General features: G+C 41.6%; 1 protein-coding gene across 1 annotated transcript; it reads left to right on the top strand.

The window, feature by feature from the left end:
* Window positions 1-3,346: 3,346 nt before the first annotated feature.
* On the top strand, window positions 3,347-27,640 carry TOMM70 (translocase of outer mitochondrial membrane 70). The gene is made up of 12 exons (XM_057364162.1): window positions 3,347-3,630; window positions 11,678-11,851; window positions 12,982-13,108; window positions 15,402-15,511; window positions 16,819-16,967; window positions 18,107-18,314; window positions 18,898-19,032; window positions 20,137-20,244; window positions 21,327-21,443; window positions 22,251-22,348; window positions 22,888-23,010; window positions 23,958-27,640. The coding sequence occupies exons 1-12, from the start codon at window positions 3,382-3,384 to the stop codon at window positions 24,109-24,111; spliced, it is 1,752 nt and encodes a 583-aa protein (XP_057220145.1). The 5' UTR covers window positions 3,347-3,381; the 3' UTR covers window positions 24,112-27,640.
* Window positions 27,641-27,667: the final 27 nt, after the last annotated feature.

Raw genomic sequence — 27,667 nt, forward strand, 5'->3', positions numbered from 1 at the left:
GTACAGATGCTCCAAACTTGGGGGGTTCTCCCAACCAGCCAGTGAAAAGCAAGGTCAAATTCAACCACCAGGCCAGTTGCTTCACACTGTTCTGCCAATAAGAGGAAGCAGAGACAGTTGTAACCACTCTTTCTGCACTCCCTCCCCAAACCCTGCCCCACTGCAGCCCTGGGCACTGTCTAAACATAAAGTCAACCCTTTCTCGTCTCTTTTCAACAAGGTTTCCTTTAACCTTTCCATTGCAGYGATGTCCAATAKGACACTGCCGCAGGGGGYGGGTGGCAGGGCTGTSGCTGCTCCCTGTGTGTTGCTGCTGAGTGCCCCAGCTGTCAATACCAATGCAGAATTGCCCACAGTTACATGCCTGCGGGGGGCAGACCCAAAGTAGGCTTGTGATTTTCGAGAAGCAGAATTGATGTATCGATGTTGGTCAGAAACCAGCACAGCTGCTTGCAGAGACCTAGCTGGCTCTGTGGGAGGGAGCACAAATGGCCCACTCTCCCCCTGTTGMTCTCTCTCCTGACTTCTGTTGCCTCTGCTCTTCCTTCAGTATTTYGGAAATGTGGTCTGTCAAGGTAGAAGCCCTCCGTGAAGCAACTGCTCATTCATTTTTGGGTTATGAGAGGCAGTATATTGTGCAGCTGCTGCTTTTCACCTGAGTAATTTCATGTACCAGGCCTATGGGAGGCCCTACCTCACTTGAATGCACTCAGGGTAAAAATGTGCTGCTTTCTCCTCACCAGCCCTGGGTATGAGCCATATATGCCCTGCCTGTTCCACAGACAGAACAGGGCCAGGGACTGATTTCTGACCTCAGACCAAGTGTTTAGACTGACCACACTATCCTTTGTGGTGCTTGTGCTGTGTGTCTCTTTGACCATCTATGTACTGCATTGTGGCTGTAATACCTTGTTGTCATTTGTGTGTCTCCTTTATTTCAAAATATCTGATACAATAYAAAAACTGTTGTAGCCTATAAAACTGCTGTTTGTAGGGTAAGAAATTGGAAGATGTGTTACTTGGTTTAGGACCTGGCAGGAGGACAAGGGGGGCTATAAGGCTGTAAAGCCTGTTGGGATGGTGCTGGAAAATTGCACAGGAAGAAGAACCCAAATCTAACTTCTTATTGGAAGCAGTCCTTGGTGTGTGCTAGGTGTTCTCCTGTAGCCCAGGCATTGCTGGTTATCTTGGCCAGATATATCCCAAAAAGCCGTCTGGTAATGTAGCATTACAGAGAATCAGTGACCCAGCATTAAARCTTGTCTTTTCCCCAACCTATTTAGAACTATGGATGTGGTTACAAAACTCCAGTTTCATCTATGTGGGTGTAGCTGTGAGGTTTAATACCATGTAGGACTGCTCATTCTGAACAATATGGGTGAAGGGAATAGCTGGTCATGGATGGCAATTTGCCCAAGTTTTACCTCATGCAGGGCAGTCAAGAGTTTAGTGATCAGCAGAGGGACCTGAGTACGTGGGTGTGTAGACAGCATCACCTCATATAGCCCATGAGAGCTTGGAGACACAACCAAGCCTGCAGCAGCCTGGACAGGAGCAAGACGAATACAAAACAGTAAAAAGACACCTAAAGCAATAAGAAGAAGATGCGTGAGCTGATTCTCTAGATGGGGAAGGACACTCCTGGCAATATTCAAACAGCCTGAACGTGACTTACATCCTGGAGGCCACCCATTTGTACAGGCACGGCCCATCTGAAGGCCTACAGCAAACACCATGTGGGTGGAACTGAGGCGGTGCTAGAAGCTAGGGATGTGTTGGATACATATTATCTGTTGTGAGGTTCAAGTTCTTTACTGATGTGCGAGACAGAGCTGCAAGTTGTTGTGTGGAATAGGAAATGCTTCTGCCTTGCTGAGACAGGTGACAGGGAGAACTGGGAGAGATTGTCCCACAGCTTTGTTAAAATATGCTCATATAAATAGTAATAATCAACAAAGGATATGTTTCAAGTTGTTTACTACCAGGCACAAAGATATACTGACTCAGAGCACCTCAGGGCAAATTTTAGTTGGGATCCTAAATATGTTCACTTTGCAATCTTGTTGCTTTTATTTGCAGTCCTTTTTCCTTCTGTGCAATATGTGTCTTCTTACATTTCCCTCCCACCTACAATGAAATTCCAGGCATGAGATTACGGAAGTTATCTGATTGTAGTAACATGTCAAAGAAAACTCCTCCTCATCTTCAGCCGAGTGCTTCAGGGAAATAAGTGCAGACAGAAACATAAGCTTCCTCTGCCTACGAGTAGGGATGCTAACTAGGCATAGACACACAGAGGAATGAAATTCCAGTATTGCATATTAAAAGATTTTAATGACAAATTCGATTAATAGCTGCAAAAAAGAAAGGTGTAATTTAAAACAAGAATTGCTTCAAAACTCTTCAGTACAAAGTCCCAGAAAGTTTGAATCAGTCATGTCAGCTGAAGCTTCACAGAACCGCAGGATGGTTAGATTGGAAGGAACCACACTGGATAATCTGGCCCAAAAACTCCCTGCTCCAGCAGGGTCATTCCAGAGCACATGGCACAGGATTGTGTCCAGACGGGTCTGGAGTATCTCCAGTCATGGAGACACTACAAACTCTCTGGGCAACCTGTCCCAGTGCTCAGTCACCCTCACAGTAAAAGTTCTTTACATTCAGGTGGAACTTCTGTGCATCACTTTCTGCCCATTGTCTCTTGTCCCATTGCTCGGCTCCACCGAGAAGAGCCAGAAACCATCTTCTTGGAACCCCCACTTTAGGTTCTTGTAGACATTGATAAGGGCCCCTCTCAGCCGTCTCTTCTCGAGGCTGAACAGCCCCAGCTCCCTCAGCCTTTCCTCCTAAGAGAGATGCTCCAGGCCCTTAATTATCTTCACTGAACTCTGCGGAACCCACTCCAGGAGCTCCATGTCTCTCCGATACTGAGGAGCCCAGAACGGGATGCAGCATTCCAGATGTGGACTGCCCTTCTCGTGTGACTGGCCCAGGGCTCCTTGTGCACGGATCACTCCGGCTCCGAAGCCACTCCGGTTGTTCGGCTGTGAACTCCCCTCAGCCCGAGCCGGCCCCTCAGCCCGAGCCGGCCCCTCAGCCCGAGCCGGCCCTCAGCCCGAGCCGGCCCTCAGCCCGAGCCGGCCCCCCAGCCCGAGCCGGCCCCCCTCAGCCCGAGCCGGCCCCCAGCCCGAGCCGGCCCCTCAGCCCGAGCCGGCCCCTCAGCCCGACCCCTCCCGCCCGGGCTCCCTGACAGGTCTGCGGGTGCCCCTCCAGGCGGGCAGGGGGCGCTGTGGGCGGGCGGAAGCTGCCGCTCTCCCCGCGCCCTCCCGGCGCGCCCCGCGTGTCCGCTGACCCTCCCTCCTCCTGCTCCTCCCGGGCGTCATGGCCGCCTCGAAGCCCGTGGAGGCGCCGGGCAGCGGCGGCACCGCGGGGCTGTCCCGCTGGCAGGTGGCGCTGGTGCTGGGTGCGCCCATCCTGCTGGGYGCCGGCGCGATCTACCTGTGGGGGCGGCGGGCGGCGCGGCGCGGGAAGGGCGCGAGCGAGCGGAAGACCCCTGAGGGGCGGGCGAGCCCCGGGCCTGGCGGCGACAGCGGCTCCGGRCAGCCCGACGGGCCTGGACACGAGGAGATGGTGAGCGGGGAGCGGTGCCGCCTGTTGCGGCGGCAGGGGCCGGGCTCACCGCGTGGGGGCCGTGGCCGGGGTCCCGCCGCCAGCCGGGCCGCCTGGAGCCGCGTGGGGGACGCCCGGGCTGCGATCTGAGGGAGGCAGGGCCCGGCAGGCCGCTGGCCCCGTCCGGAAAGCGGCGGTCACGGCGTCGGTCCCCACCGCCGAGCAGGCTTCTGATGGCATGGAACTCGGGTGACATCGTGCTCTGACACTCCCGGCAGGTCACAGAGTCAGACTGGGCAGGTTGGAAGGGACCACAGCACTGGTCCAGTCTCCCTGGTCCAGTAGGGTCATTCCGGGGCGCATTGCACAGGATTGTGTCCAGGTGGGTCTGGAATATTTCCAGTGAGGGAGACTCCACAACCTCTGGGCAKCCTGTTCCAGTGCTCGGTCACCTGCACAGTAAAGAAGTTCTTCCTCATATTCAGGTGGAACTTCCCGTGCATCAGTTTCTGTCCAGTGCCTCATGTCCCATTGCTTGGCACTACTAAGCAGAGCCTGGATCCATTCTCCTGACACCTTCTGGCCAGATACTGATAGATATTGATGAGGTCCCCATCTTAGCCATCTCTCCTCAACTCTGACCAGGCCATGCTTCTTTAGGATTTCATCTTAGGAGAGATACTCCAGTCCGTTAATCACCTTTGTCACCATTGTCTGGACCTGCTACCAGAGCTCTGCGCCTCTCTGTGCTCAGCCTGTGTGACCCTCAGTGCTTTTAGCCACGTGGTCATGGATGCAGTTCTGCCCTCGCTGCACAGCAATTGGGAGTTTGTTCTGAGTGTGTGTTTGTTACAGTCCTGGCACCCGTACATGGAACAGGCATTGCTGAATGCCTCTTCTCATCAACTGAGTATGGATCTGCGCTACTGAGGGGGGAATGTACCTCTGCCTCTGAGGTCTGGAATAGCTGTACCTTTCATCCAGGAATAGTGTTTTGAAAAGGAAATGTGTGATCTGTTGTGTGTGAGATGCCACATACTGCATATTGAAAAAAATACACAGTCAAGATAGTTTTAAAACATGGAATATGTTCTATGAAAATATAGAAGCCACATAGTTTATGCAGCAGAGAGTTTAAGTGTAGAATTTGCCTAAGTAGACATGCTCTCAAAACTTCARTTTATCCTGTTGTAAAGTACCATTCTGAGAATTTTCAGATGAAATGGTCTATGCAAAAATTGAAAGACAGCGTGAAATATAGGAGTCCAGATCAGATCCATGGTTCTCTTGTACATCTGTATTTGGAAAAATGCTTCTAGGATGCACTTTTTGCATCTACAGTCACATATACACCTTGCCAGTTGTGCTGCATTACAGAGGTGAGGTTGCAGAATGTTTAAAGTGATGGATTTGACAARCTGGTTGGCTTTGATAAGAATATCCCATACTGCGTTTTCTTCTATTCTTGTGTATCTACCAAAATGCTTTGAAGTGTCAGACAGTTTAAATTTCCCATCTGAAATGATCAGGAATGAAACAAATCACCTTCTGGAGGCTGGGAAAAGTCAGTTTTGACCTTATCATTTGAGTGAAGAAGATTGACTCGATTGGGCGGGCAGCGGCAGGCACACATGGGAGTGGTGAGGAAGATGTCAACTTCCCCAGCCAGTGAATCACAGGTACCCTCGGGCATTCCTGGAAGTGCAGTAAGCTGTAAAAATCTGTGCTGGACCTTGAAATAGCTACTTGAATGTGGTGATTTGTTCTTTCCTGGGCACCAGACAGCACGAAGCAAGTTGTGTACAGAAGACAAATTCAGACTTTGTTCACCGTGGTAACTTTGGCTTGTGGCTGCAAGCAGCATCTGGCGTGTTTATGGGAGTGTGCTTGCTGTGTGTGAGCTCTGCTTTGCTGGCTGCTCGTGACCTTTGTCTTGCTGCAGTGACTTCCCCGTTAGTGTGTTCACTCTGGGTTTCTTGATTGTGTWTCTGAATTTCAGGAATATCCAGGGGTTTGTAGTTGTTCTGCAGTTGTTGGAAGAAGCACCTGAAACATTTAAAACACTTTACATAGCATTTGATTTAAAATATTGTGTGATGCACCACAAATTGAATTAGCAGAAGATTYTGTGCATTTAAGAACAGGTTGGGTGGTATGACCTGATCCAAAGTTTCTTGAAGATTGTCATTGTTTACGCTCCAAAGAAATGAGATATTGCTTAGGAAAGCTGTAGAAGAAGTTATCAGGTTTGACTGATTACATGAGGTAATTGTCAAGCTGGTCCAAATATGACTGTAGCAGGAAAATAAATGTGTCTGCAAGTTCCTTTGACTGCTTTATGTATATGTGGAGGATTGTCTTCTGTTRTTAATATCCAAAGCAATGATGCCATGTAGATTTTATGTTTCCTCTCATATTTTATTAGTTATGGATATTACTGATTAGACCTATGATTGAAATTACAGCCACAAAATGTGCTTTACTTGTAAAACTGCCTGCATTGTGTTAATCTGCCTTTTTTGAAACTCAGATGGATTTCACATACAAATCTGCACAGTGAGTAAAACCAGTAATTCATTTGACAGTTGAAATGCAAGAGGAAAATCTTTTGGAAAACACATAGGTCAATAATGAAATCCCTMCCAACAGCTGTGTCAGCTAGCTATTCTTTTAGTCATAGATGTAACTTAGGATTCATACTTTTTTGTGCTTTTCATTAAATCAGCCCCTRTATCCATTTGATGTTCTGTTTGCTTTTTCTGAAGACACGACCTTGAATTTTTTCCTTTGTTCTTTAAAAATATAAGGTCCAATATCTTCCTGTTCTTTACTCAGACTTGTTACTATTTTGCATGCAGTTCAAGCTTTTCTTTTACCTGCTGCACAGGCTTCACATTTTTTTCCCAGGCTGTGTCTGCACCAGAGGATTCTCCTGTCATTAGTGCAGTGGCCAAGTGTGTGATCTGTGACTGACATTGTGTTGGCAGAAGCCCTTAGCACAGGTGCTATATCGGGAAAAGCTGAACTACTTTTGAGAGTCCTCCTGAAAGCACAGCTCCTCAACAGTACAGTAAACCGGTATTATTGGACCAATTGAGTGATGATGGTAAAACTGCATCTATGGATGACTCAAAGGTCGTAAAGTCAAGTKGCATCTGTTAATGACAGTTGTCGTTGTTTCTTATAATTTAGATGGAATGTGTTTTAGTTACTCAGTAACARTTGCTTTTTGCATGTTCTCCTAGTTTGTGAGGAGTATTGTGTAACTTAACATGGAGTGCTTTGTGTGTCTTGCTTTACTTGGTGCCCAGTTGATTAAATTTTTTTTTACTTATTCCATGATAACTTCTCAGCAGTTTTATACCCTCTTTGTCTTACAGGACACTGACTGGTTAGTCAGTGAGGTAATGTGTTAGTTGCTTAARTACTTTTTTCCCCTGAAGTTGYAATCAATTCCYTTTGYGGCTCTGTGATAGTCCAAATCTGACCCCTTAACTCTTCCAACAAGTTCCCAGGGTAGCTCTGTGTTTGGTGTGAGAAGAGGTTCAGCTGGGTGGCCTTTTGTATTGCAGACAGAGCCACTTGGGTCCACAGCAGTTCCCTGCTTTCACACAYTTTCCTGTGAGGTGGATACAGTCCTTGAGTGCAGTGGTGGGTGAACGTGACAAACTCCTTGGTCTTTGTGATGCCACATATTGGGATCAAAAGCCAGCCTAGTGTGGCTTCTTTCCAGTRTCTGTTTTAGTAACAGTGCTGAATGTTGCCTCTCTCGCTGCTGTGACATTAGATCAGGATTTGAACCCCTTTGCCTAGATAGACTCATTAGTTGGTACTTACTCTGAATTGATYTAAGCAAAGTTACTGAAAAGTCATTTCTATTGTACTATGCACCTATTGCTTAATAAATCTCACTATCAACCTTCTGTTTCATGCCAGCTGTAGTGGACAGGTGTAGAAAACTCCTAAATGTGTATTCAATTGCAGTAGAACAATTGTTACACTCTTGGCAGCTCATGTGCAGCTTGTTTATTCATGGAAGGCRCGGATGGCAAATTCATTTAACGGAAGGTGACTGACTCAGAACATTGTGAAATTGTCCTGTARACTTCAGCTTCATTATTTCTGACTATAATACATCCTTGCTTGTGCTTTGAATTTACTTCTAAAGCTCATGTAAACATACTTTTTCTCATAGTGCTTTTAGTGCTAAGAAGACTTAAAAAATCATTTCTTTCACTTAATGCCTTTGTTTTAAAGAAGACTTGAGAAAGATAGATATTCAGAAAAGAACGGGATTTTTTTTTCCTGGTACCTAATCTCATTAAGATTTCCTCTCACTTGGAGAGGATGAAAAAGAGGTCTAGACCAAGGCTTTCTTTTTTTGCAAGTTGAATTAAGATGGCTGAAACAGTAGTCCAYTTCCGTGTTATCTGTCAGACAAGGGCTCATGCAAATCCTTTTCAACCAAAAGAAAATGCTGAAACTCTCTGCTCATGTTTCTTTTGTGAATCGCTGTCATCGGTGGCTGGCAGGAAATTTCTTGTTCTGCTTTGAATAACAGTCTCCCACAAATATATGAAGTTCTGAATTGTTAGTTTAACAATACCGTCATTGCTGGGAGTTACTAAGCATTATTATTCTTGCAGCTGGCAGTCTGTTGCTGTCAGGCTGCTGTTTGCACACCGTTTCTGAATATTTTGTGAGAAAAGCACATTTGCTGAGGCTAAAGTAGAAATTAAGAAAATTTGTTAGTGTTGTCTAGTCCTTAGACAGTAAGTAATTACTTGTTCAGGTACCTGCATAACTGATAACTGAATTTCACAAGTGTCTTTTGGCTTAAGCTCTGTTCTAAGACTTGTTAATGAAAGCAGTTCTAAGTACTGAGATGTTATTTTTTGTGTAGTTAACTTATGAGTTATTTGTTTTGTTGAGCTATTGTGAGCTTACATTCATTTTATTGAGCTGGTTTGGTTGTTGCACAAATTCTTTGACCGGAAGATGACAAAGTGGAGAGGTTTTCATGCTCTGTACGGACCTTAACCTTGGGGATAAAAAATGTCCAGTGCGCCACAATAGGATGACTGTGGGTCAGGTGAGAAGCAGTGAAATTGGAAATAATGTATGGAATTATTACTTTGGCAAGAAAAGGGAAGAAGTGAGGTTTTTTTTATTACGTGTGTATGGAATACATGAAGTTTGTTTGCATCATCCRTTTCCATCTTGTGTATGTGCAACAATTGAGAAGGGATTTTTAAAAATATGCTTAAAAATTTTATCAGGGTTWAATTTAAGGCTTGAAAAACCTTCCAAAACTGACCTTATGTCAAGAATTAATCTTCATATTCTTATGGTGTTTTGGATGCATACTGARGGCTACAGCAAGTAGTTTGTTTAAGGGTGCAGGGATAAAACATCTCAGAGCAAGCAGTCTAGTTTGAAGCAGCATAAACAAACAAGTTGATTTCTTCCTTKCCTTGAGCACTACTGTTGACTTTGTTATGAGAGCTTGTTGTGCTCCAMGTCCTGACTTCTTAACCCCACATTTCTTGCCTCATGCAATGAGTGCAGCAGGGGGTAACCACGGAGTCAGCAAATGTTCCATGATTCATTTSTGTATGAATGGTTGTGTGGTCTTCGATCCAGCAACTGTTACTAGAAGTTTACTCAGATAACAGAGTTGCTAAGTTTAATAATTTTGGCATCACGTCTGTAGTCTCTGAGGTTTTTGATCCCTGTTGTGTGTGCTTTGTGGACTTGTCTGAAGACTTGATGCTTCCCAAAAACCAGCAGAACACCAGTGACAGCCCCCGGTGTCGGCAAATGTCGTGTTTCCAGTTACAATTCCCACACCTGATGCTGTAGCAGCCCTTCGGTGTTACCCAGCTACCTCATCTATAGCTTGTGTCTTTACTCAAGGACTGTGGGGCAGGGTTCTTAGAGTGCTCAGCCTGGAGCACAGGGTCTGGTCAGCCTGGAGCACATACTGGGATAGGAGATCCCTGGGCTGAAGCAATTGGCAGTGATCATGAAGTAATAATATAGTTGCAGTTAGGCTTAATCTCTGCAGCATTAAATAATTTTCACACTGGGAACACATGTGTGAATGGCCTATCGTGTGTTTTTCTTTTTCGACCCGAGTTAATAGGAACAGCACTGAATTTTGTAAGATTRTTACACAAAGGCATTTCTAATGTGGTTTGCTCTGGAAATGCACAAGGAAAAACTCAAGTTGACTTGCATGCATTTAAGTTTGCAGCATATGCCTAACCCTTCCCTTTGTTAAAAGAAAAGTATTGTTGTATTTGGAGCTGAATTTAGGACATACTCAAAATAAATTTAACCTTTTGAGACTTTGGTTATGTTTTGAAGAAACAGCWTATTAGATACACAGTTACTTGGATCTCAGTAAAAATATTTGCACTCTAATTCTGACTCATGTATTCTTAGAGTTACCACAGTGTATGGGGTGAAGTTAATAATATTTTATCAAATTAAAATTAAAATCTTACCGTGGAAAAATCTGAAAGCCTTGCAGATGGCCTTGTTCTGTGAATAATAAAGATGATGCAGATTGATTTCCTATGAGCCAAAGATTTATGACTTATGAGAGAAGAGCTTTTCTGGCAGTAGGGATATTTAAGAAATTCTCTCCCTTATATGGTTTTGCTTGTAAGTCTCCCCTCAGGAGAGTGCCTCTAGGATACTATTGTTCTTTTTGGATGCCTGCTTTTATGTAGGAACTAAGGGTGGTRCCCATTATCTGATTGGAGCCAGGCCTTAAAAGACAGGTTGTAGAGCAACTCCTAGCTGCCCCTCAGGTTTTCAGTTCTAAAGTAAACCACTTAGATGCAAAAAATTATCAGGTTGGCGTGAAATGAAGAGATATTAAGGGGAACAGACAGATGAAATGCAAAGGTGCTTTCAAATTCGTATTACTGCTGTCTGTTGTAGTTTGGCCCTGGCAGTGGATGAGTGGGGAGAGGAGGCAGGAGTATGGTCAAAGAGAGGCAGTGACAATTCCCAGCAAATCCGAGATGATCTGAAGTGCAGGTGAGATGCAGTGAATCCTGCAGCTCTTTAAGGCATTCCTGCTCTCAGTCTGTAGTCTTTCTCACCTCAGAAGGGTTGGTAGAATGGCATGTGTGCCATCTGTTCATTAGCCAGAACTGCCCAGAATGTTGGTCCCTGAAGCAAGGCTGTGAAAGAGGAGCAGAATTGAGAAGATCAGTATTCAGATCTTTTGCAGCTCTTTATTTCTTGAATGTGTGTCTCACCCCTTTGTTAAAGGGAGCATTTTTGCATCTGATCCCTKGCAAACCACAAGATTTGATAACTGGTGTGTATAGCTAGGGGTTGCAGGTAGCAATGTTAGTTTCTGCAGAAATACAGATCAGCATGTAGTGCAGAACATAAAGATGCATTTAGCAGGATCTCAAGCCAGTCAGCAAAGTTTCCCATCCCCTGCTGAGATGGTGATGGACCAGCACTTGTCAYTGCATGAAACAGAGTGTGTGAATCTGTAGAGGAGTCAGCTATAAAGTTGATTTGTCTAGTGTGTGAAAGTCAATCCAGCTTTATTTTCCTTACAGGTTTTATTTGTCTTSCTTAGTAGGTCTTCCCACAAGATGTTTTCCATATTTAATTCCTAGTCTGATGAGTTACTTCTGGTCTTACAGGCTAAATATATTCAGAAGGAAACTCTTCTGCTTGAATTGCTTTGAGGACTTTGTTGTCTTTGCACATTCAGCCTTTGGAGAAACAACTTACCTCATTGGTTCTGATCACACCCATGTAAAAGATTACAATMTGTTTGGATTTTGAAAGAGAAATCGCTGCATTGTTTATTACCMTTGTAGTGAATCTTGTGAAAAGGTTGTTTCCTATCTGATCTGCTTGCCAAAAACAAATTGTTGTGTTTTTCCAGGAAATCAGTGAGATTTTTCAGAAGTCAGGGTTACAGTTTACGACTTGGATCCATTTTTATGTCTTTGAAGATGAGCCCTAAAGTGCATAGCTTGTGTGCTGTGATGCCTTTTAACCTGAAYTGACCTATCACTTTCTTTTTCAGAGCCCTCTTGGTAGAGCCCAAGCAGCCAAGAACAAAGGAAACAAATAYTTTAAAGCAGGAAAATATGAGCTAGCTATTCAGTGTTATACTGAGGCTATCAGCCTGTGCCCTCCTGAGAAAAACCTTGATCTTTCTACCTTCTATCAAAATAGAGCTGCTGCCTATGAACAACTGGTAAGAAGTTAAAGATAATTATGTGTTTATTATAAAAAGTAGCATTATCGATATTTCATTTTGTCACTTTGATCCACTGAAAGTTCCCAGGTGATATCTTCTGCTATCATAACAAGATGCTGTTGCAGCTTTTTTCAGCTCATCATACTTTTCTACATATAAATAAAATTATTTTCTGTCCACTACTCTCAATCTATCTTATGTAATTCTTATGCATCCTGTTATTCTAAGACAAAGTTTCAATTTTTATTCTCTGGAACAATTTTCTTGTATATGATTTAATTTGACTTCTCTCTACTAGAGTGTGTTTCTTTAAGTGTGAAAGAAAGGTGAAAGGTCAAATGTTTTGGAAGGATGCTACTTCAAAGTTTAAACAAAAAAAATCACAGAAATCCTAGTAAATGCCAAGACCTAAATTTTGCACATAGGGAAGTAACATTTACTCGACAGCTGARTATACTTGGTGTTATTTTAGAAGTCAACCAGTGTTGCTTATTATGGTATCATAGATTTGCTTATGAAGTCGAGTTGGTGATCTGTATAAAGGAGTGGAAAAGTTGGCTTTGTACAGTCTGAAATATCAAGTGAGAGATCATGCTTAGATAGATCTGGTGTTGAAGGAGAGATAAAACAGTTCTTGTGTAACGCAAATTCATACTATAATGAATCCCAAGTGTATCTGGTTCCTCTATTGGAAAAGCCTATTCTGATAAATTGAAAGAGCTTTTTTTTTTTTAAAAAAAAAAGGTTGAACACTTTGTTAAACTGTTTGCTTTCATTATATTTCCATCTTTTTCTTCTAGTTTTTTTACACCCAATTTTTGGACCTGGTGTTACCTCCTGCAAGCCTCTTTGCATCAACTCATTATCTTCTCCCATGGGATTTGTACTCTGTCTGGTTTAATATTTCTGTAGGAATTCCATTTCTGTTCTGTGGCTTTTCTGGTGYAGGTGGTTTGCCCAGGCAGTGGTGCCCAGGCAGTTTCTCCCTGAGGAGCTTGCAGAAGTAGAGGCAAGMAGAGAGAAGCAGCAGCCACTGTTGGGTGTGCATGACCCCAGAGCTGGCTGTGGGGAGTCAACACAGGCAGCTGAGTGCAGCCTCTCTCACTGTGCTGTTTCTCTGCCCACAGCAAAAATGGACAGAAGTGGCACAAGATTGCACAAAGGCTGTTGAGCTCAACCCTAAATATGTCAAAGCTCTCTTCAGACGTGCGAAGGCCCATGAGAARCTAGACAATAAGAAGGAATGTTTAGAAGGTGAGTGGCTCATGCTGTGTMTATTTAAAAGTGGAATTAGCTCTGCTGCTTTGCAGATAGCAACTTCTGGAAGTGTTTTGGTATTATTTCTGTGGCTACAGTAATGCAGAATTATTTATTTAAAACCATTCATAGCTTCTGCAACTATTCTCTTGTCAGAAGAAACCTTTTCACATTTCTCAAGCTCTCATTGCTTACATCTGAAATAACTGCTGAGAAGTTGATGTTACTGTAGCAACTCAAGGTATTCTTTTTCCAGGAAACTTCTTCACTTTACAGTAGAATTCTTCTAACATGCTGAATGGATAACCCAGACAACAGTCACTCTATTTCCATGCATTAAACAGACTTCTTCATCTCTGTTTTAGAGAAATTTTAACTACTACAGAAGTGAGGGAGTTTTTGCAGGTAGAGATACATGGTCAGAAATAAGAGCATTACAGTAATTTAAATGCATTGCACAGGTATTAGAGRGAAAACAGCTTCAGTAGCATTTTGTTCTGGTGCATAGATGAAAATCAGAACTTTTTTAATATTAATAYTATGTATTTGGCAGAAATTACTGTGTCAAATCCTTCCAAGTGCTATTCCTAAACAGAATACATTTTGAACTGTCAGGAAGATGTAACTGAGAAGCCATGGAAATTAGGAAGAACAGGTCAGATGTGTTGTCTCAGGGCACTTTTGAACTACAGTACCCTGCTTGAAAATATCCACATAAATTTCATCAAGTCAAATAATTCTTGCTGATGTGAAGTTAAAAGACAAATGAAATTTTCAGCTGTGCTCATTATCAAAGAAGGACAGAAAATAAGGCAGTGCTTTGGCTGGCAAATCTGTTAATTTAGTTYCATTATGTGTAACAGCTAAGAATTAGGTCAGCCGAATTAGAAGGTAAATTAGATGTGCAAATTTTATCTATGTATCTGTTTATCTGCTGGCAGAATGCCTTTATGCCCTSTAAGACTACAGTGACTGGAAAAGGACAACTTAGTTGTAAGGTCTTAATAACAGTAATGTCAGTGCTATTTTCAGCCTTGATTCGTATTTGATGTTTAGAATGCAGTTTTTTCATACCTGATGCTTGCTTTTTTTTTCACTACACTGTTTCTCTGTAAATCTTTTTTTACCTGCCAACCACACATGGCCAGTAAAGTCCTAGGATGCCGGGTATGTCCATGTAGTGGAGGATGGCAAAACCAAACAATYCCCAAAAACTGCCACTACCAGCAGAAGACCCCTCCAGTGATCCCTGGTRGTATAATTTGGGAAGATGTTGTTGCTGCACCCAAGCCTGGAGTGCAACAGTGTGTCTGCTGGGATTGTGTAACATGCTCTGAGGGTACCATATTTTCCCAGGGACTCTGATGTGCTTCCTGACTGTGCCAGAGTTGCAGGGAGTTTCTGTATAAATGATGGCTGAACAGTCCCTCTAGTAGTGTAGAATTACAGAAACTCTACTAAAGCTTGAGGGTAAGACATTTACTTTTYAAGTGTATTCAGACAATACACTGCTTGAATTTCAATTCCAAACTCTGTTCATCTTCACTGATGTTTAAATGAAAACAAACCAGGAAGAGCCCGTGGTAGCATTGCATGAAGTGGAGGATCCAGAGGAACAGTGTGTGGTAAGAGCCCATTTCACAGTGCGAGGCTTCACTCGGGCAGCAGTGGGTTAACATTTGCAGAGGGTTCTCTGTTGAATGAAAGCCATGTTCTTTAAAGCACTTTAAATAGGCCAGCAAGGTATTTCTCCTTGCTCCCTTCCAAAGTCACAGAAGTGAGCAAAAAAATTTGAGATAGAATATAGGAAAATTTCTTAAACTGAGGAGTGAGTGAAAGGCGATGGGGCTGAATGTGAATTTTAGAAGTAGAAAATAAAGACYGGTCCCAGAAGAGAAGCTGTGTTTAGCACTTTCAATGCAAACATAGTATGAACATAATTACTCTCCTCTTGAGTTTCAAAATGGAARAAGCTCCTGATGGAGGTATGCATTTTCACTGTTGATCTAAGTGTGTTTGTGTCTACATCAGTACMTGGAGAGAAAAATAAATGTAATTTCTTTTCATTCATGTCATGAAGTCCTTTTATCACGGGAAGATTATTTTGAATACAAATTGGTGTCTTGAAAAATACAGTATATACAACAAACTGGAAACAGAGGCTTTTGCCTGAGAACAAGACATGTATTAGTTTGGCAGTGCCTCATTGTACTTGGTGGCACATTTTAGTGTGCTCCAGTGACTATCAGAATTTCTTTCTTTAGTCTCACTTTTGTACRTTGTTTCCTAGATGTCACTGCAGTCTGCATTTTAGAAGCCTTCCAAAACCAGCAAAGTATGTTATTAGCTGATAAAGTTCTTAAACTCCTTGGAAAAGAAAAGGCCAAAGAGAAGTACAAGGTAGGACTTGTGATATCGCTGACTAATTTTCATTTCACCTGACTAGTTGTTGAAATGTTGGTTGTTGGCATTCTGTCAGTTGTTGTAAACAAGTCACTGTCTTCATCTGCTGAAGTGTAAGAAGTGACACAAACTGGTTTCTACAAAGCTGCCATTGTACCAATGTTTTTTTCCTTTGGGGCCTCTCCAAAGTTTTTGGAACCTCAGCAGGGAAGAGAGATCTACTTCTAGCAGTTGTTTCTCTTTAATAATGAAATTTGTTCTGACATTCAGGAGACACTCTAAATTGGTGTGCTGCTCKACATAGGGCTTTTTTGAACTTGTAAGTTCACGGAAACTGGGTGTGTTGGAGCAGACTTCTGTGCATGAACGTTTGCAAGCTGCAGAASAGTGAACTGTGGAAGCACAGGGGTAGTTATGAGCAGTCATTTTAAGTGGCCTTAGGTTTACAGAAAGGTTGGGATAGGTACCAACATGCTCTTCCTTGTTGTTWAAGCATTCTTGCTTGATTTTTGATGGTGGTTGAAGTACATGTTGGATTTGAGATGGTGAGTTTCTTTCCTATAGAAATTCATCTAAATCTGTGGTGTCAAGGTAACAAATTGTGTTGTGGGTGTGGTGGAGGTACATCACAAAATAGGTGTGCTTCAGAAGAGTGCATTAGGTGTTTTCTTGCAGGAGAGATTGAATTGTAATTCTTGCATGCAGTTGATTTTGAGCAATACATATTTTCTGGCTGTAGAAAAGATTAGGTACCTGAGGTGTTGCTTCTGGGACTTGAAGTAAAATGTTTGGTATCTGGGCCAAGTTCCACATAGCACTAGGATACTGCCTCATTAGTGTCCATTCTAACAATGACAGCAGCTTCTCTTGGACAAGTTGGAGAAAKGAGCAAACTGCCATTCAGAATTTGCTTGAGTTTAGGCTCATGCTTAAAGCACAAGCTTGCATTTCTCACCCAATTTATGTGCACACCAAATGCCTTAGGACATCTCCTCAATGTCTTATGATATCCTAAGACTCCTCATTTTTAGCTACATATGTGGAAAGAAACTATCTCCCTTCTCCCCTGAATATCTTCACTTTATTTTCACTGGTGGTGGGTATTGCATTGGRATCTGAAGCTTAAAGAATCCCTAAATATCAAACTGGTAAATCCARAATATCAGGCTGTCAGATAACACAGTGAAAGTCATACATCGGTCCTTCCATCGTTTTTTTAAAAAATAATCATGTTTGTTATCCATTTCCATCTTTACCATCTGATCTTACCACCTACTGACTTGGAATTCCTTTCTCTGTTTCAGAATCGGGAGCCTCTGATGCCCTCRCCACAGTTCATTAAATCCTACTTCAGTTCTTTCACAGATGATATCATTTCCCAACCTTTGCTTAAGGGTGAGAAATCAGATGAAGATAAGGATAAGGAGGGAGAGGCTTCTGAAGTAAAAGAAAAGTGAGTGTACAGTACAGTTGGGAATTGTTTGGTATTGGAATTAAGTTTTCAGTGATTTGGACATTCTTCTCAGTGTAACATGCTGCTGTTTGTATAGTACTTGGCATGATATAATTTGGTATAAATGATATCAGTATTGTGAGTGAAAACTTGCTGAAAGCTGACTGGCTAGTTCCAAACTTGCACTAAACAGAGGAAGGACAATGAGATTGAGAAAATATGCTGAGTATTTGCTACAGTATCACAGTAAATCTTAGGAGATGGGAGAACTGGAGAGGACTGAATGATCCTTTTGGGGAAAGGAATATTTTATACTGAAGGAGCATTTCCAAGGACGAGAGAAAGTTAGCCTTTGGACTGGAAGGGAGAAGGTGAGCTAGGAAAAGGGTGTTTTTGAATGGAAATATTCATTTACAGCAGCCGAGGCTGACAGGGTGTTTTGTCTTTCTGGAATCAAATTACCCATAAATTAGAAGTTAGTTCTGGCATATAAAAACTTGGGTTTGTGTTTTGTTTTGGTTTTGTTGGTTTGGTTTTTTTTGTGGAACTTGAGTACCCCATAAATGGTTCTTTGATTTACTATGCTGCTTTCCAAATTATTTTTGGAAGRTAGCAGTGCTGTCAGTTTGGAAATCATTGCAAACAGCATTATGATTTTTTTTGAAAAGTAAGAGAATGTCCTAATCTTCAAGCAGGTTCACTGAATCCAGGACACAGCTGAGAACAAGGCAGYGCTGTAATTTTTTGYTATTAAATCCTTTCTTCCACATGCAAGCTGCCCATTGCTAGGTTTGATATTTCACTTTCCTGTCCTTGACTTCCACCTCCTGTTTTATAGCAGACAATTTTGCTATTCTTCATGTGAAAAAAAAACCCCTCAAGCTCAAATGAAGCTCAATTTCAAAAGCTTTAAAACATGTTTCTTCTTTATTTCCAATATAATTTAGCCAGTTTTTGTGCAAATCATTTTTCATCTATGATGGCTCCATCCAGGAATGGATGTTCCAATGGAGCTATGCTGGTGTTGTAACAGTGTAGCACAAGTTACTACTTGCAATGATTTGATGAAAAATCTGAATGGAAATTGCAGTGTTCAGTGAATGCATGTATAAATACAGTTGTTCTTACATCATTTACAGCTCTGGCTATTTGAGAGCAAAACAGTATATGGAAGAAGAGAACTATGATAAAATTATCAGTGAAAGCACAAAAGAAATTGAAGCAAAGGGAAGATACATGGCAGAAGCTTTGCTTCTGCGAGCTACTTTCTACTTACTTATTGGCAATGCAAGTGCTGCCAAACCAGACCTAGATCAGGTCATCAGCATGGRAGATGCAAATGTGAAGGTAAGAATCTGTCACACCTGGATTGTWGTGGGGATTGAGAAGTTAGATGATAAATTTGCAATATACCTCAAGAAGTTGTTTTTCCAAATATTCARATGTTTTAATGGGACTGTTCTGGTCTATTTAGTGTTTTGCTCCTGATAGGTTGTTTTTTTCAAGGGCTTGTTGATTTTTGAGACAGCTGCACTGAGTAGTGCAAACTAAAGGTGGTATCTTACACTAAAGAACAAGTGAAGTTGAATGAATTGGAGGCTTAACCACACTGGATAAATCTAAAACATTAATTGCTCTTGTATATTCAGCTGCTTCAAAAATCATCATTGATGTATTTGTAAGCAGAGGAATTGAAAAGGAATTTTGGGGGGCATTGAAAATCTGCTGAGATGGAAGCATGGGCTGATATTTTTGAAATTAGGTAAGGGAGTCGGTTCATTTGGGGTCAGTGTGAAACTTAGAACTGCTTAGAATAATTGAAACCTGTCGGGAGAAACTAGTCAAATGAAAAATTTGCTGTGATTGTAACAAAGCCTTAAATTTGGAGAAACAGTGGAGTGGCTGATGTTTCTCTGWCTCTCTTTTGCAGCTGCGAGCCAACGCTCTGATCAAGCGGGGCAGTATGTACATGCAGCAGCAGCAGCCTGTGCTGTCCACTCAGGACTTCAACATGGCTGCTGACATTGATCCTCAGAATGCTGATGTTTACCACCATCGAGGACAAGTAAGAAACCCTAGAGATTTGATCCCAACCCTTGGCTATTTCAGTATATAATAACAGGAAAAACAGTGTCATTGGAGACATTTGTTACTGTTTGTGGCAGAAAAACATGAACTCCTAATTGGGAACTTTGGCAGAATAAACACAGTCTGCTTTGGAGGTTCAGGTCAGGCAGCAGCAGTTTATTTCTGTATAGAAAAGCCCTCTGTCAGTATAAACTCAGACTTAGAAGTACTGGGGCTTTTGTACATTKACAGCAGATAGTAGCTGTTCTGTGAAGGGTCTGGATGGCAGAGCAGCATCTGCACAGCAGGAAGCTTTCTCACAGAAGCAGTAACGTGTCCTTAATAACACCTGCAGCACTGTGGCCTGGACTTGCCTCTGTTCAGCTCATCCCTCTCTGCCTTGTGATACTGCTGTGCCCTTGAGTTATTTCTAGACCTAGAGAGGCCTGATGCCASAGACCTGTAGTATGAATGGTGCTGGAAGTAAAAAAGGAAGTCCTTCTTTTGTAAGGAAGACTTCCATGGATCAAGGGTCTTTCTCCRTTAGACCTCTTTAGTGCTCAGAAGTGAAAATGGTGCTATGTGTTGACTGAAGGGAATGGAAGTTTTCTGCAGATGGAAAATCAGTGTTTTRCAGTAGCCTCACAGTAAAGTAAGAGAATGATGAAATTAACTCTGCTTCTGTGGTGAAGTGAGAATATCAAAACAAAACCTAAAAACCCCAACCAAACAAAAAAAAAGTAGAAATGCAAGCTGAAAAGCTGAAATGTTTCAACATCTGAATAGTCTACAGATCCTGACTACATAGAGGCAACTTGAGACAACTATGGCATAATTTTGGGGACTGGACATAATACTGAAGCAGTAATGGCAGCAATCTAAAATGCAAGCATTCTCAATCCCAGCACAAGGTSATTGCCTTCTTGTGTAGGTAGCCAAAGCTTCACTGGTGATAATATATGATGACAGTGATTTTTAATTATGGGTTTGGTAGGTTTCTAGACAGCTCGATGATACAAGTAACTGATGCTGACTGAATTGTTACATAAATGTCTGAAGCACAGATGAAATAGAGAAATAGGATTTCTTTCATTTTGGCTAGCTGAAAATCCTGCTTGACCAAATTGAGGAGGCTGTGGAAGACTTTGATGAATGTATCCGATTGCGACCCAATTCTGCCTTGGCACAAGCACAGAAATGTTTCGCTCTGGTAGGTAACATGCTGGGGTTTATCTGGGTGCTTTTTCTTTAAAGAGTTCTGGAAAACACTGTGTTTCTCTGGTTTATTCCAATTTAACAGGAAAGTAGGGCAACAAACWTCTCTGTCTTTTAATAATAAGGTAAAGGAATAATGCAACAGTTCTTCAGTTGGAGTATGGGTTTGCTGCTTTCCTTCTGAAGCATTCATTGTTCAGATAGTAGAACATTTTTCTGTTTTGGGGGAGAGGAAGAAAAATCTTGATTCTAATTGGAGCACATAGAATTTATTTTAATAAAACTTTGCTATGGTGGAAAACAGTCATCATCAAGAAACTGGAAACTGTTTCAAGCTAGTACAATGACTCAGTGTGCAAGAATCTGCTCAGGACAGCTTTGCATGGTGTGAACAAGGAGGAATGCCAAGTTTGGAATTTCTGAGCATTTGAAATAGAAGGAAGTTATCGCARTTATCAGGCCTTATGATTTCCTTCTTTTGCCTGTTTTCTTCTCCAAATTTAGTGATTTGGACTCRTGGTAGGATGTACAGGCATGTCACCAGGAGCTTAGTACAAAATCATAAAATGGCTTGGGTTGGAAGGGATTTYGAAGATCATTTGGTTCCAGCTCCCCTGTCAYGAACAGGGACACCTTCTGCCAGACCAGGTTGCTCAAGAGCCCCATCCAGCCTGGCCTTGAACACTGCCATGGATGAGGCATCCTCAGCTTCTCTGGGAACTGTTCCAGTGTCTCACCACCTTTACAATAAAGAATTTTTTCCTAATATCTAATCTAAGCCTGCTGCTTTTCAATATGAATCCAGTCCCCCTTGTCCTGTCACTACATGCTCTTGTAAAAAATCCTYTCTCCATCTTTACTACAGAATCCCTTCAGGTTTGTGAAAGCCACAGTTAGGTCACCCTGAAGCCTTCTCTTCTCCAGACTGAGCRATCCCAATTCTCTCAGCTTATGTAAAATAACTTTGAATTACWGTGATGTAGGCAACTCCTGGGGAGATGCATAGAGGCCTGATCAGCCTTTTTTTAGTCTGGTGATGGTGTAATTTTTTTCTCCTGTTTTTTTTCCTTGGAATAGTATCGCCARGCTTATACAGGAAGTAATGCTTTGACTGTGCAAGCAGCCATGAAAGGCTTTGAAGATGTCATAAAAAAATTCCCAAAGTGTGCTGAGGGCTATGCACTCTATGCTCAGGTATGTTTTTCTCTCTCTTAAGGAAAATGCTGAATTCTCTTGTACTTTTGGATATGTTTCTTCAAATAATGATAACACATGCTGTCTTGAATAAGCTGCCTGCATTTATGGTTATGGGTGTTCTGGGGCAGAGGAAGTACAGGGGGAATTGGTGGAGCAGGATGTAAGTAATGAGAGTTGAGGGTAGTTATTAGGAGASAGAGGTCATTTCTGCATCATTCCCCTCTTCCTGCATGTGTGTGGCCTGTCACGTGATGAATGTCAGAGATTCTCTGAATAATTTGAAAGTCAAATGTGTGGAATTAGGGTGACATTTTTGTTCTGCTACCAGTGGCATGTAGTCGTTTAGAACAGCTGTTGGGAGTACACTTGTAATAGAGACTGTAATTTCTAACCTAAGAAAACATACTGATGTTTTAGTAGGAAGCATGAGACTTTCTGATTTCAAATAGATAGACAATATAGATGCATTTCCTTTTGAAAAAGCATATTTGAATAAGGAAGGGTTGAAGCTTGCAGGTACAGAGTTTTAGAAAGATTTTTATTAATAGCACCCAGCATGTTGCTTGTGGATCTCCTATTACAGGTGATACAGTGTGGTCACTAATTTGTGCACTTAAAGCACAGAAGTTTTCCAAAAAGCCTCAGTTTTGACACTTAGCTCTAATAACTGATGTGGCTGGCCTGCTCTACCATACATGAACTACATYCAATCTCACACTGTCAATACAGTTTTAATTAGAATTAGCCAAGTGCAGAGTGCACACTGTGGTTACWTATTGACAAACAGTTTCTCTTTTGATTCAGGCACTAACTGATCAACAGCAGTTTGGCAAGGCTGATGAAATGTATGATAAATGCATTGACCTTGAGCCAGACAATGCCACTACATATGTTCATAAAGGGTAYGTATTGAGTTTGCARTCCTTTTGGTTGGGAGCAGTTGGTGTATTTAGATGAATTAACCTGAATTGAATGTATATGTTYAGAAGTTTAGACAGGAAAAATAACTTTGTGAAAGCATCTTAATGCTCTTAAATGTATTTCTGTATTTTCTTTTGACTAAACTGTAAATAAATTTCAGGAAAGTTCCATCARTGTTCATTGCTAATTGAGTATCTGCTTGAAGTACACCTGACTTTTCCTTTAGCCCTCTTAGTTTCAGCTTTGTGTTGAAGTTTTTATTTTCATGAGTCAATATCCAAGTTGTTGGATGATGGAAGTCCTCTTGGACAAATTTGTCTTTCTTCAGAGTCATTAAAGCAGTAACGTGGCTTATTGAAAGTGACTTTCACATSGGTGTTTTTAAAAGTCATGAATTTACTAAGTGACTATCTACCTGTATTAGAAATTAAATACATTATATATTTGGAATGGTTTTGCTTATCATGAGGGTTTTGGGAGGAGTATGTGAAGTCTGTTTGCAATTTTCTTTCTCTTGTAGTTTACTTCAGCTCCAGTGGAAGCAAGATTTAGACAAAGGATTAGAACTCATAAGCAAGGCCATTGAAATTGATAACAAATGTGATTTTGCATATGAGACCATGGGAACGATTGAAGTGCAAAGGTAATGCTGAATTGCARTGTTAAGAGTTCTTAGTTACTTCTGAAGTTACAGTAGTTCTTTAAATTTCCTTATGGATCRTAAGTGTTGAGATCTTCTCCCTGGTGTTCTGCAAGGCTCTTACCCAAAGTCCCAATTTCTGTCTGTAATTCCTAGGTAAAGCCCTCCATTCTCTGTGGCGTAATTCTGATTTTTAATCTGACAACTCCTCATCACCAATTTCATACTTAATGGACAACATGCAGATGAGTCTGTGTGTTTAAATACATCCCTTCTGCATTTAAATTGACTTCCTCAATCATTACMTGGCTTTGTGTGTATCTAATGTTGTCCTTGGACATAGTGGGCTGTCTGTACTGATGATTCTGTGCTGTTTTCTCCTTCAGCCAACAGGACTCCAATTTGCAGTTCTTGGGGGAGAAAGGAATGTGCTGCTCTGTAACATTGTATTGCAATTGTGCAAACCTTGGGGGTGTAGCTGATAGTGCAGTTGAGCCTTCTTTTAATATGTCTAGTCCTCTAAAGGAGAGACAATTAAACTATTGCCATGAGAAGGTTTGCAAGTATTTCTGTTTAAATAATATACTTCTGTCTATGCTAGTTCTACTCTTTTGTGTACTAAGTCCTTTCAGGGAAGATGAGAGTTCATTCAGTTGCCCAGCATTATCTTTGTAGTGRWCTTGGTGTGTAGTGAAATGGAGARCATTTTATCCTGCACCACCACCCSTGGGRGCTCCAAGAGGAAGGCTGTKTAACAGCTGTCCTAGTTGCCTAGGSTTGGTAACAAATTCTCTGAGTTTACTCAGAATCATCACAAATTCTTATGGTGGTTCCTCCCAAAGTCTTTTTAAGTTAAGAATGGTGGAGAGTGTAAGTCCTGAAAAAAAAAAGATGTTTTAGAGATGGAAGATTGCTTTGGCAGTCTTAACTGGGCTAAATTTTTATTTCAGAGGTAACCTGGATAAAGCCATTGAAATGTTCAACAAAGCTATCAACCTGGCCAAATCAGAAATGGAGATGGCCCACCTCTACTCACTCTGTGATGCTGCCTATGCCCAGACAGAAGTTGCAAAGAAGTATGGATTGAAACCACCAACACTGTAAAGAAGCAAGGAGGAAATGACCTTCCAAAGTGAAGTTGCCCACTTCAGCCAGCCCTAAAGACGCTGTTGCAGACCATGCTGAATGGTGGAACTTAGTTTTTTCCCGTTCGTGGTGTTGTCATTTGCTACATCTGTTAAATGTTTAGGTGTTGTGGGAGTGGTTGTTCAAGGAAGTATGCAGTGCTGCATCTTGTTCCTTCTGCAGCAAAAACCTTAGAGTGTGTTAAGGGAAATAAAGTTGCAGGGGAACCAAAGGAACATATTTTGGCCATGCAAATAAAAACTTCACACTGGTTCATTTTGGGTGATTATGTTGTGGGCGATTTTTGCTTTATCAAATAATATTACAGCATGTGGGTTTTTTTCCTGTTGATTCTAAAGGTAATACTAGTCAGTGCTGTAAAATAGGTTTCTTTTTATGTCCAATTAATCCTTGAGGGTTTATTTTAATTTTGCAAAAATTAATTTTCAAAATTTAATAATAGAGGSGTTTTTTAAGTCAGTAGATGTGGAGAGGATCCCTGTAAATATATGCAAGCATGCACAATCTTCCCCTTAAATCCCCTTCTACCCTCTGCCTAACTCACTTAGAAATAGTCCTATGGCAGCTATTAGGRAATTGATTTGATAGTCCTTATTCTCACCCCAAAAGCCCTAGAGTATTGTATAGGAAAGCTAGGAAAAAGGTTGGTTGGGGAAGGAGGTCAGGTAACACTGCTTCAGTSTAGACCTTACTGGCAGAAAGACTGTATTCCTGTGCAGCAGCTCTTACTTGAATGTCACGGGAAATTGTTCTGGAGGGTTCAGAGGGGCTTTCAGGAACAGAAATCACTGCTGGGAGTCAAGCTCTGAAAGGTAAGGTCATGCTTGCATATAATCTTTGTAATCTCTGATTCTTTTGCGTAAATGTAGCAGCTGATAGAYTACCTAAATTCTTTTCAGTCCCTAGAGACTGCTGTTTTACATCTTCTTTTARGAGCCCCTTGGCAGGATTAAGTGAGATAAAGGAACAAAGCATAGGCTAAAACTTCCAATAATGGATTTGGAATCTGCACTCATTTCCTTGTCCTGTAGACCCTGTCTTGTACAAGATTACAAATACTGTAGAAAGGAAGCAATTGTGCTGCAAACAGCAGATGGGCAAATGATGATGTCATTTTCCTATCRTTAGGAACTTCACTAAGGGCCCTTTTGCTTTGGGTTGATCGTTCTGGGGGGAAGTCAGTCAGTCCATCTTGCTTATCCCTGGATTGATGTGGCTGGACAAACCTCATGCAAATGATGTAACTTAATTCACAACACACTACTTTTGGGCTTCTTTCCATCCTGAAATCATAGATTTGTTTGTGGTGAATTGTCTAATGTATTTAATCTTTTAAGGAAATTAATGATGCCGTAGTCAAACTGTCATGTTCTGTAATTGTGCCACCATACAGCAGCAGCTTGCATTTTCAGCTTGACCTTCCCTTTTCCCAGCAACCACAGCTGAGTATCCAAATGGTGGAGAGTAGAAATAAAGATTTAATTATTATTTTAGTAGCTCATTAGGTGATCAGAAATCATAGCACTGGTRTAGAATTGAAGATCTGGGAAGGTACTGGCAGCTTCTAGGGGCACCGAACGTAACAAGTGTCAAATGTCTTCTCCAACTTCCAATCTCTGCATCAATTACCTGAGAACAAAAATATGCCAGACTGACGAGTCCTGTTCTCCGAAGAGTTTTTATTCGCATGGCCTTATTTACATTGGCATTTTCTCCTCATCACCCCATCTGTACTCCATTCCTTACCCCACCCAGTCAATTAAGGGAAAAAAGCATGTGCTGTCAATTACTAGCATTCCAAATCATCACAGACTTTTGCCTGTTCTTGAACTAGTTTGAAACTGCACTGAAAGGATGCATTGTCTGTAATTTTTTTGTAAATGACATATCACCTGTAAACTGAAAAAATAAATACTACCTTCAAGTATCTCTCTCTGACATGTATAAGAACAGGTTTGGGTGAAAGTGTTCTCTGCAGTGGTGAGCTCTGTGCTTATGTTGTTCCAAATGTAGGATAATTGACTGACTYCTTGTCATCTTCTCTCACTTCAACCTTTAAGAAAGAATAAGGAGGAAACATGGAATAAACAAATCTGATCTCTGCTTGCTTCTGTCACCCACAGARGTATGATCTTGAGAGCTGGGGATTACAGGGGAGAGGAAGTTGAGCCAGAAAGGCTGGGAATCTTGAGACACTATTAATGTGTGTGTGCAGGTGTRTTCCTTTGGTGAAAGGGACTCTTTAAAAATGGCTGATAGAGTTGAGGTTTTATTTTAAGCCAGGTGTGCATGTGAACTTTGAAGTGAAACAAGTATTACTGCTATTTTAAAAAAAGGGTGAAATTATGTAGGAAGCTAGTACTGAAGACTTGGATAAACCCAGTGTATCCTAGAGAGATACTCTGGGAAATTGCATCTACATAGATAATCTAGGAACTTAATTCTCATTTTGTATGATCCCTGTTACTCACAGGGACAGTGCTCTCAGGCACAAGGTGTGATTCTTGGGATGTCCTGCAAAGGACCAGAAGTTGGACTCTCATCCTGATGGGTCCCTTCCAACTCAGCATATTCCATGATTCTAAGCTATGACTTGAATTACAAGGATCTAACTGCAGATTGAAAGGGAAGAGGGCACTAAYACACACTGAAGAGCTGTACTGTACTCTAGAACTATCAAGAGCAGCTTTGATGCAACTTTAACCAGCCCAGCGATCCTAGCACTGCCTACTTCTCTGCCATTTCTTTAAAATGAATTTAAATTCTTGCAGGTTGAAATTCTGGAACCGTTTCATGGTTGTTACTGGTTAGTTTCCTATTTTTATAGAATATTGGTGCATGTGTCATATGGATACTTAAAAGTGCCTGTTTTCTACCAACACAAAGGTTGAGTATYGGCTGCTTCAAGTACTATGGCTAAGAACTGACAATGTACTTTTTTTTCAGTGAAACCCTCACATATTCACAGTCCATTTGTATCACTTCTGGGTGGAGCACACTGGAGACCCTACTAAATACCCTACAAAAACCAGGTGCTTAGAATTTGTCCTGATAGAGTGAAGAGAACTGAGTTCATGACAGCTCTTCGGCTGCATTCACCAAAGTAGCTTGTAACAGGTTTTCATCCATCCTCTCTGTTTGGGATTCCAGGGGAGGACAGTCCAGACCACAGATTTTGTTACCTGTTGCAGACTGCACTTTGCATTTTTCAGATTTCAGTGGTCAGCCCATGAAAGTCCTGCACTACTTTAATCCTCCAAAGGTAGTATTTAGTCACTGCTGCACATTGAATTAGCAGAGAGAGGGGAGGGGAAAAAAATAAAATAGTTACTATGATTTAGAAGTTGGAGCCCAGCAATGGCTGTCATGGATATGGGATGTGGAGTATGTGGGAAGCACTAATCTAATGCAGGAGACTTGGCTCAAATGAGAAATTGTTAAWTTTTTAATATTTATTTTTCAACAAATAAACCTTCATTTCACCTTGTGCTCTGTGGCTTGTTTCTTAAGAGTT

Source organism: Malurus melanocephalus, unplaced genomic scaffold, assembly GCF_030028575.1.
Source record: "Malurus melanocephalus ecotype Western Australia unplaced genomic scaffold, MMel_1.1 scaffold_36, whole genome shotgun sequence".
In the NCBI taxonomy this organism is placed as follows: Eukaryota; Metazoa; Chordata; class Aves; order Passeriformes; family Maluridae; genus Malurus; species Malurus melanocephalus.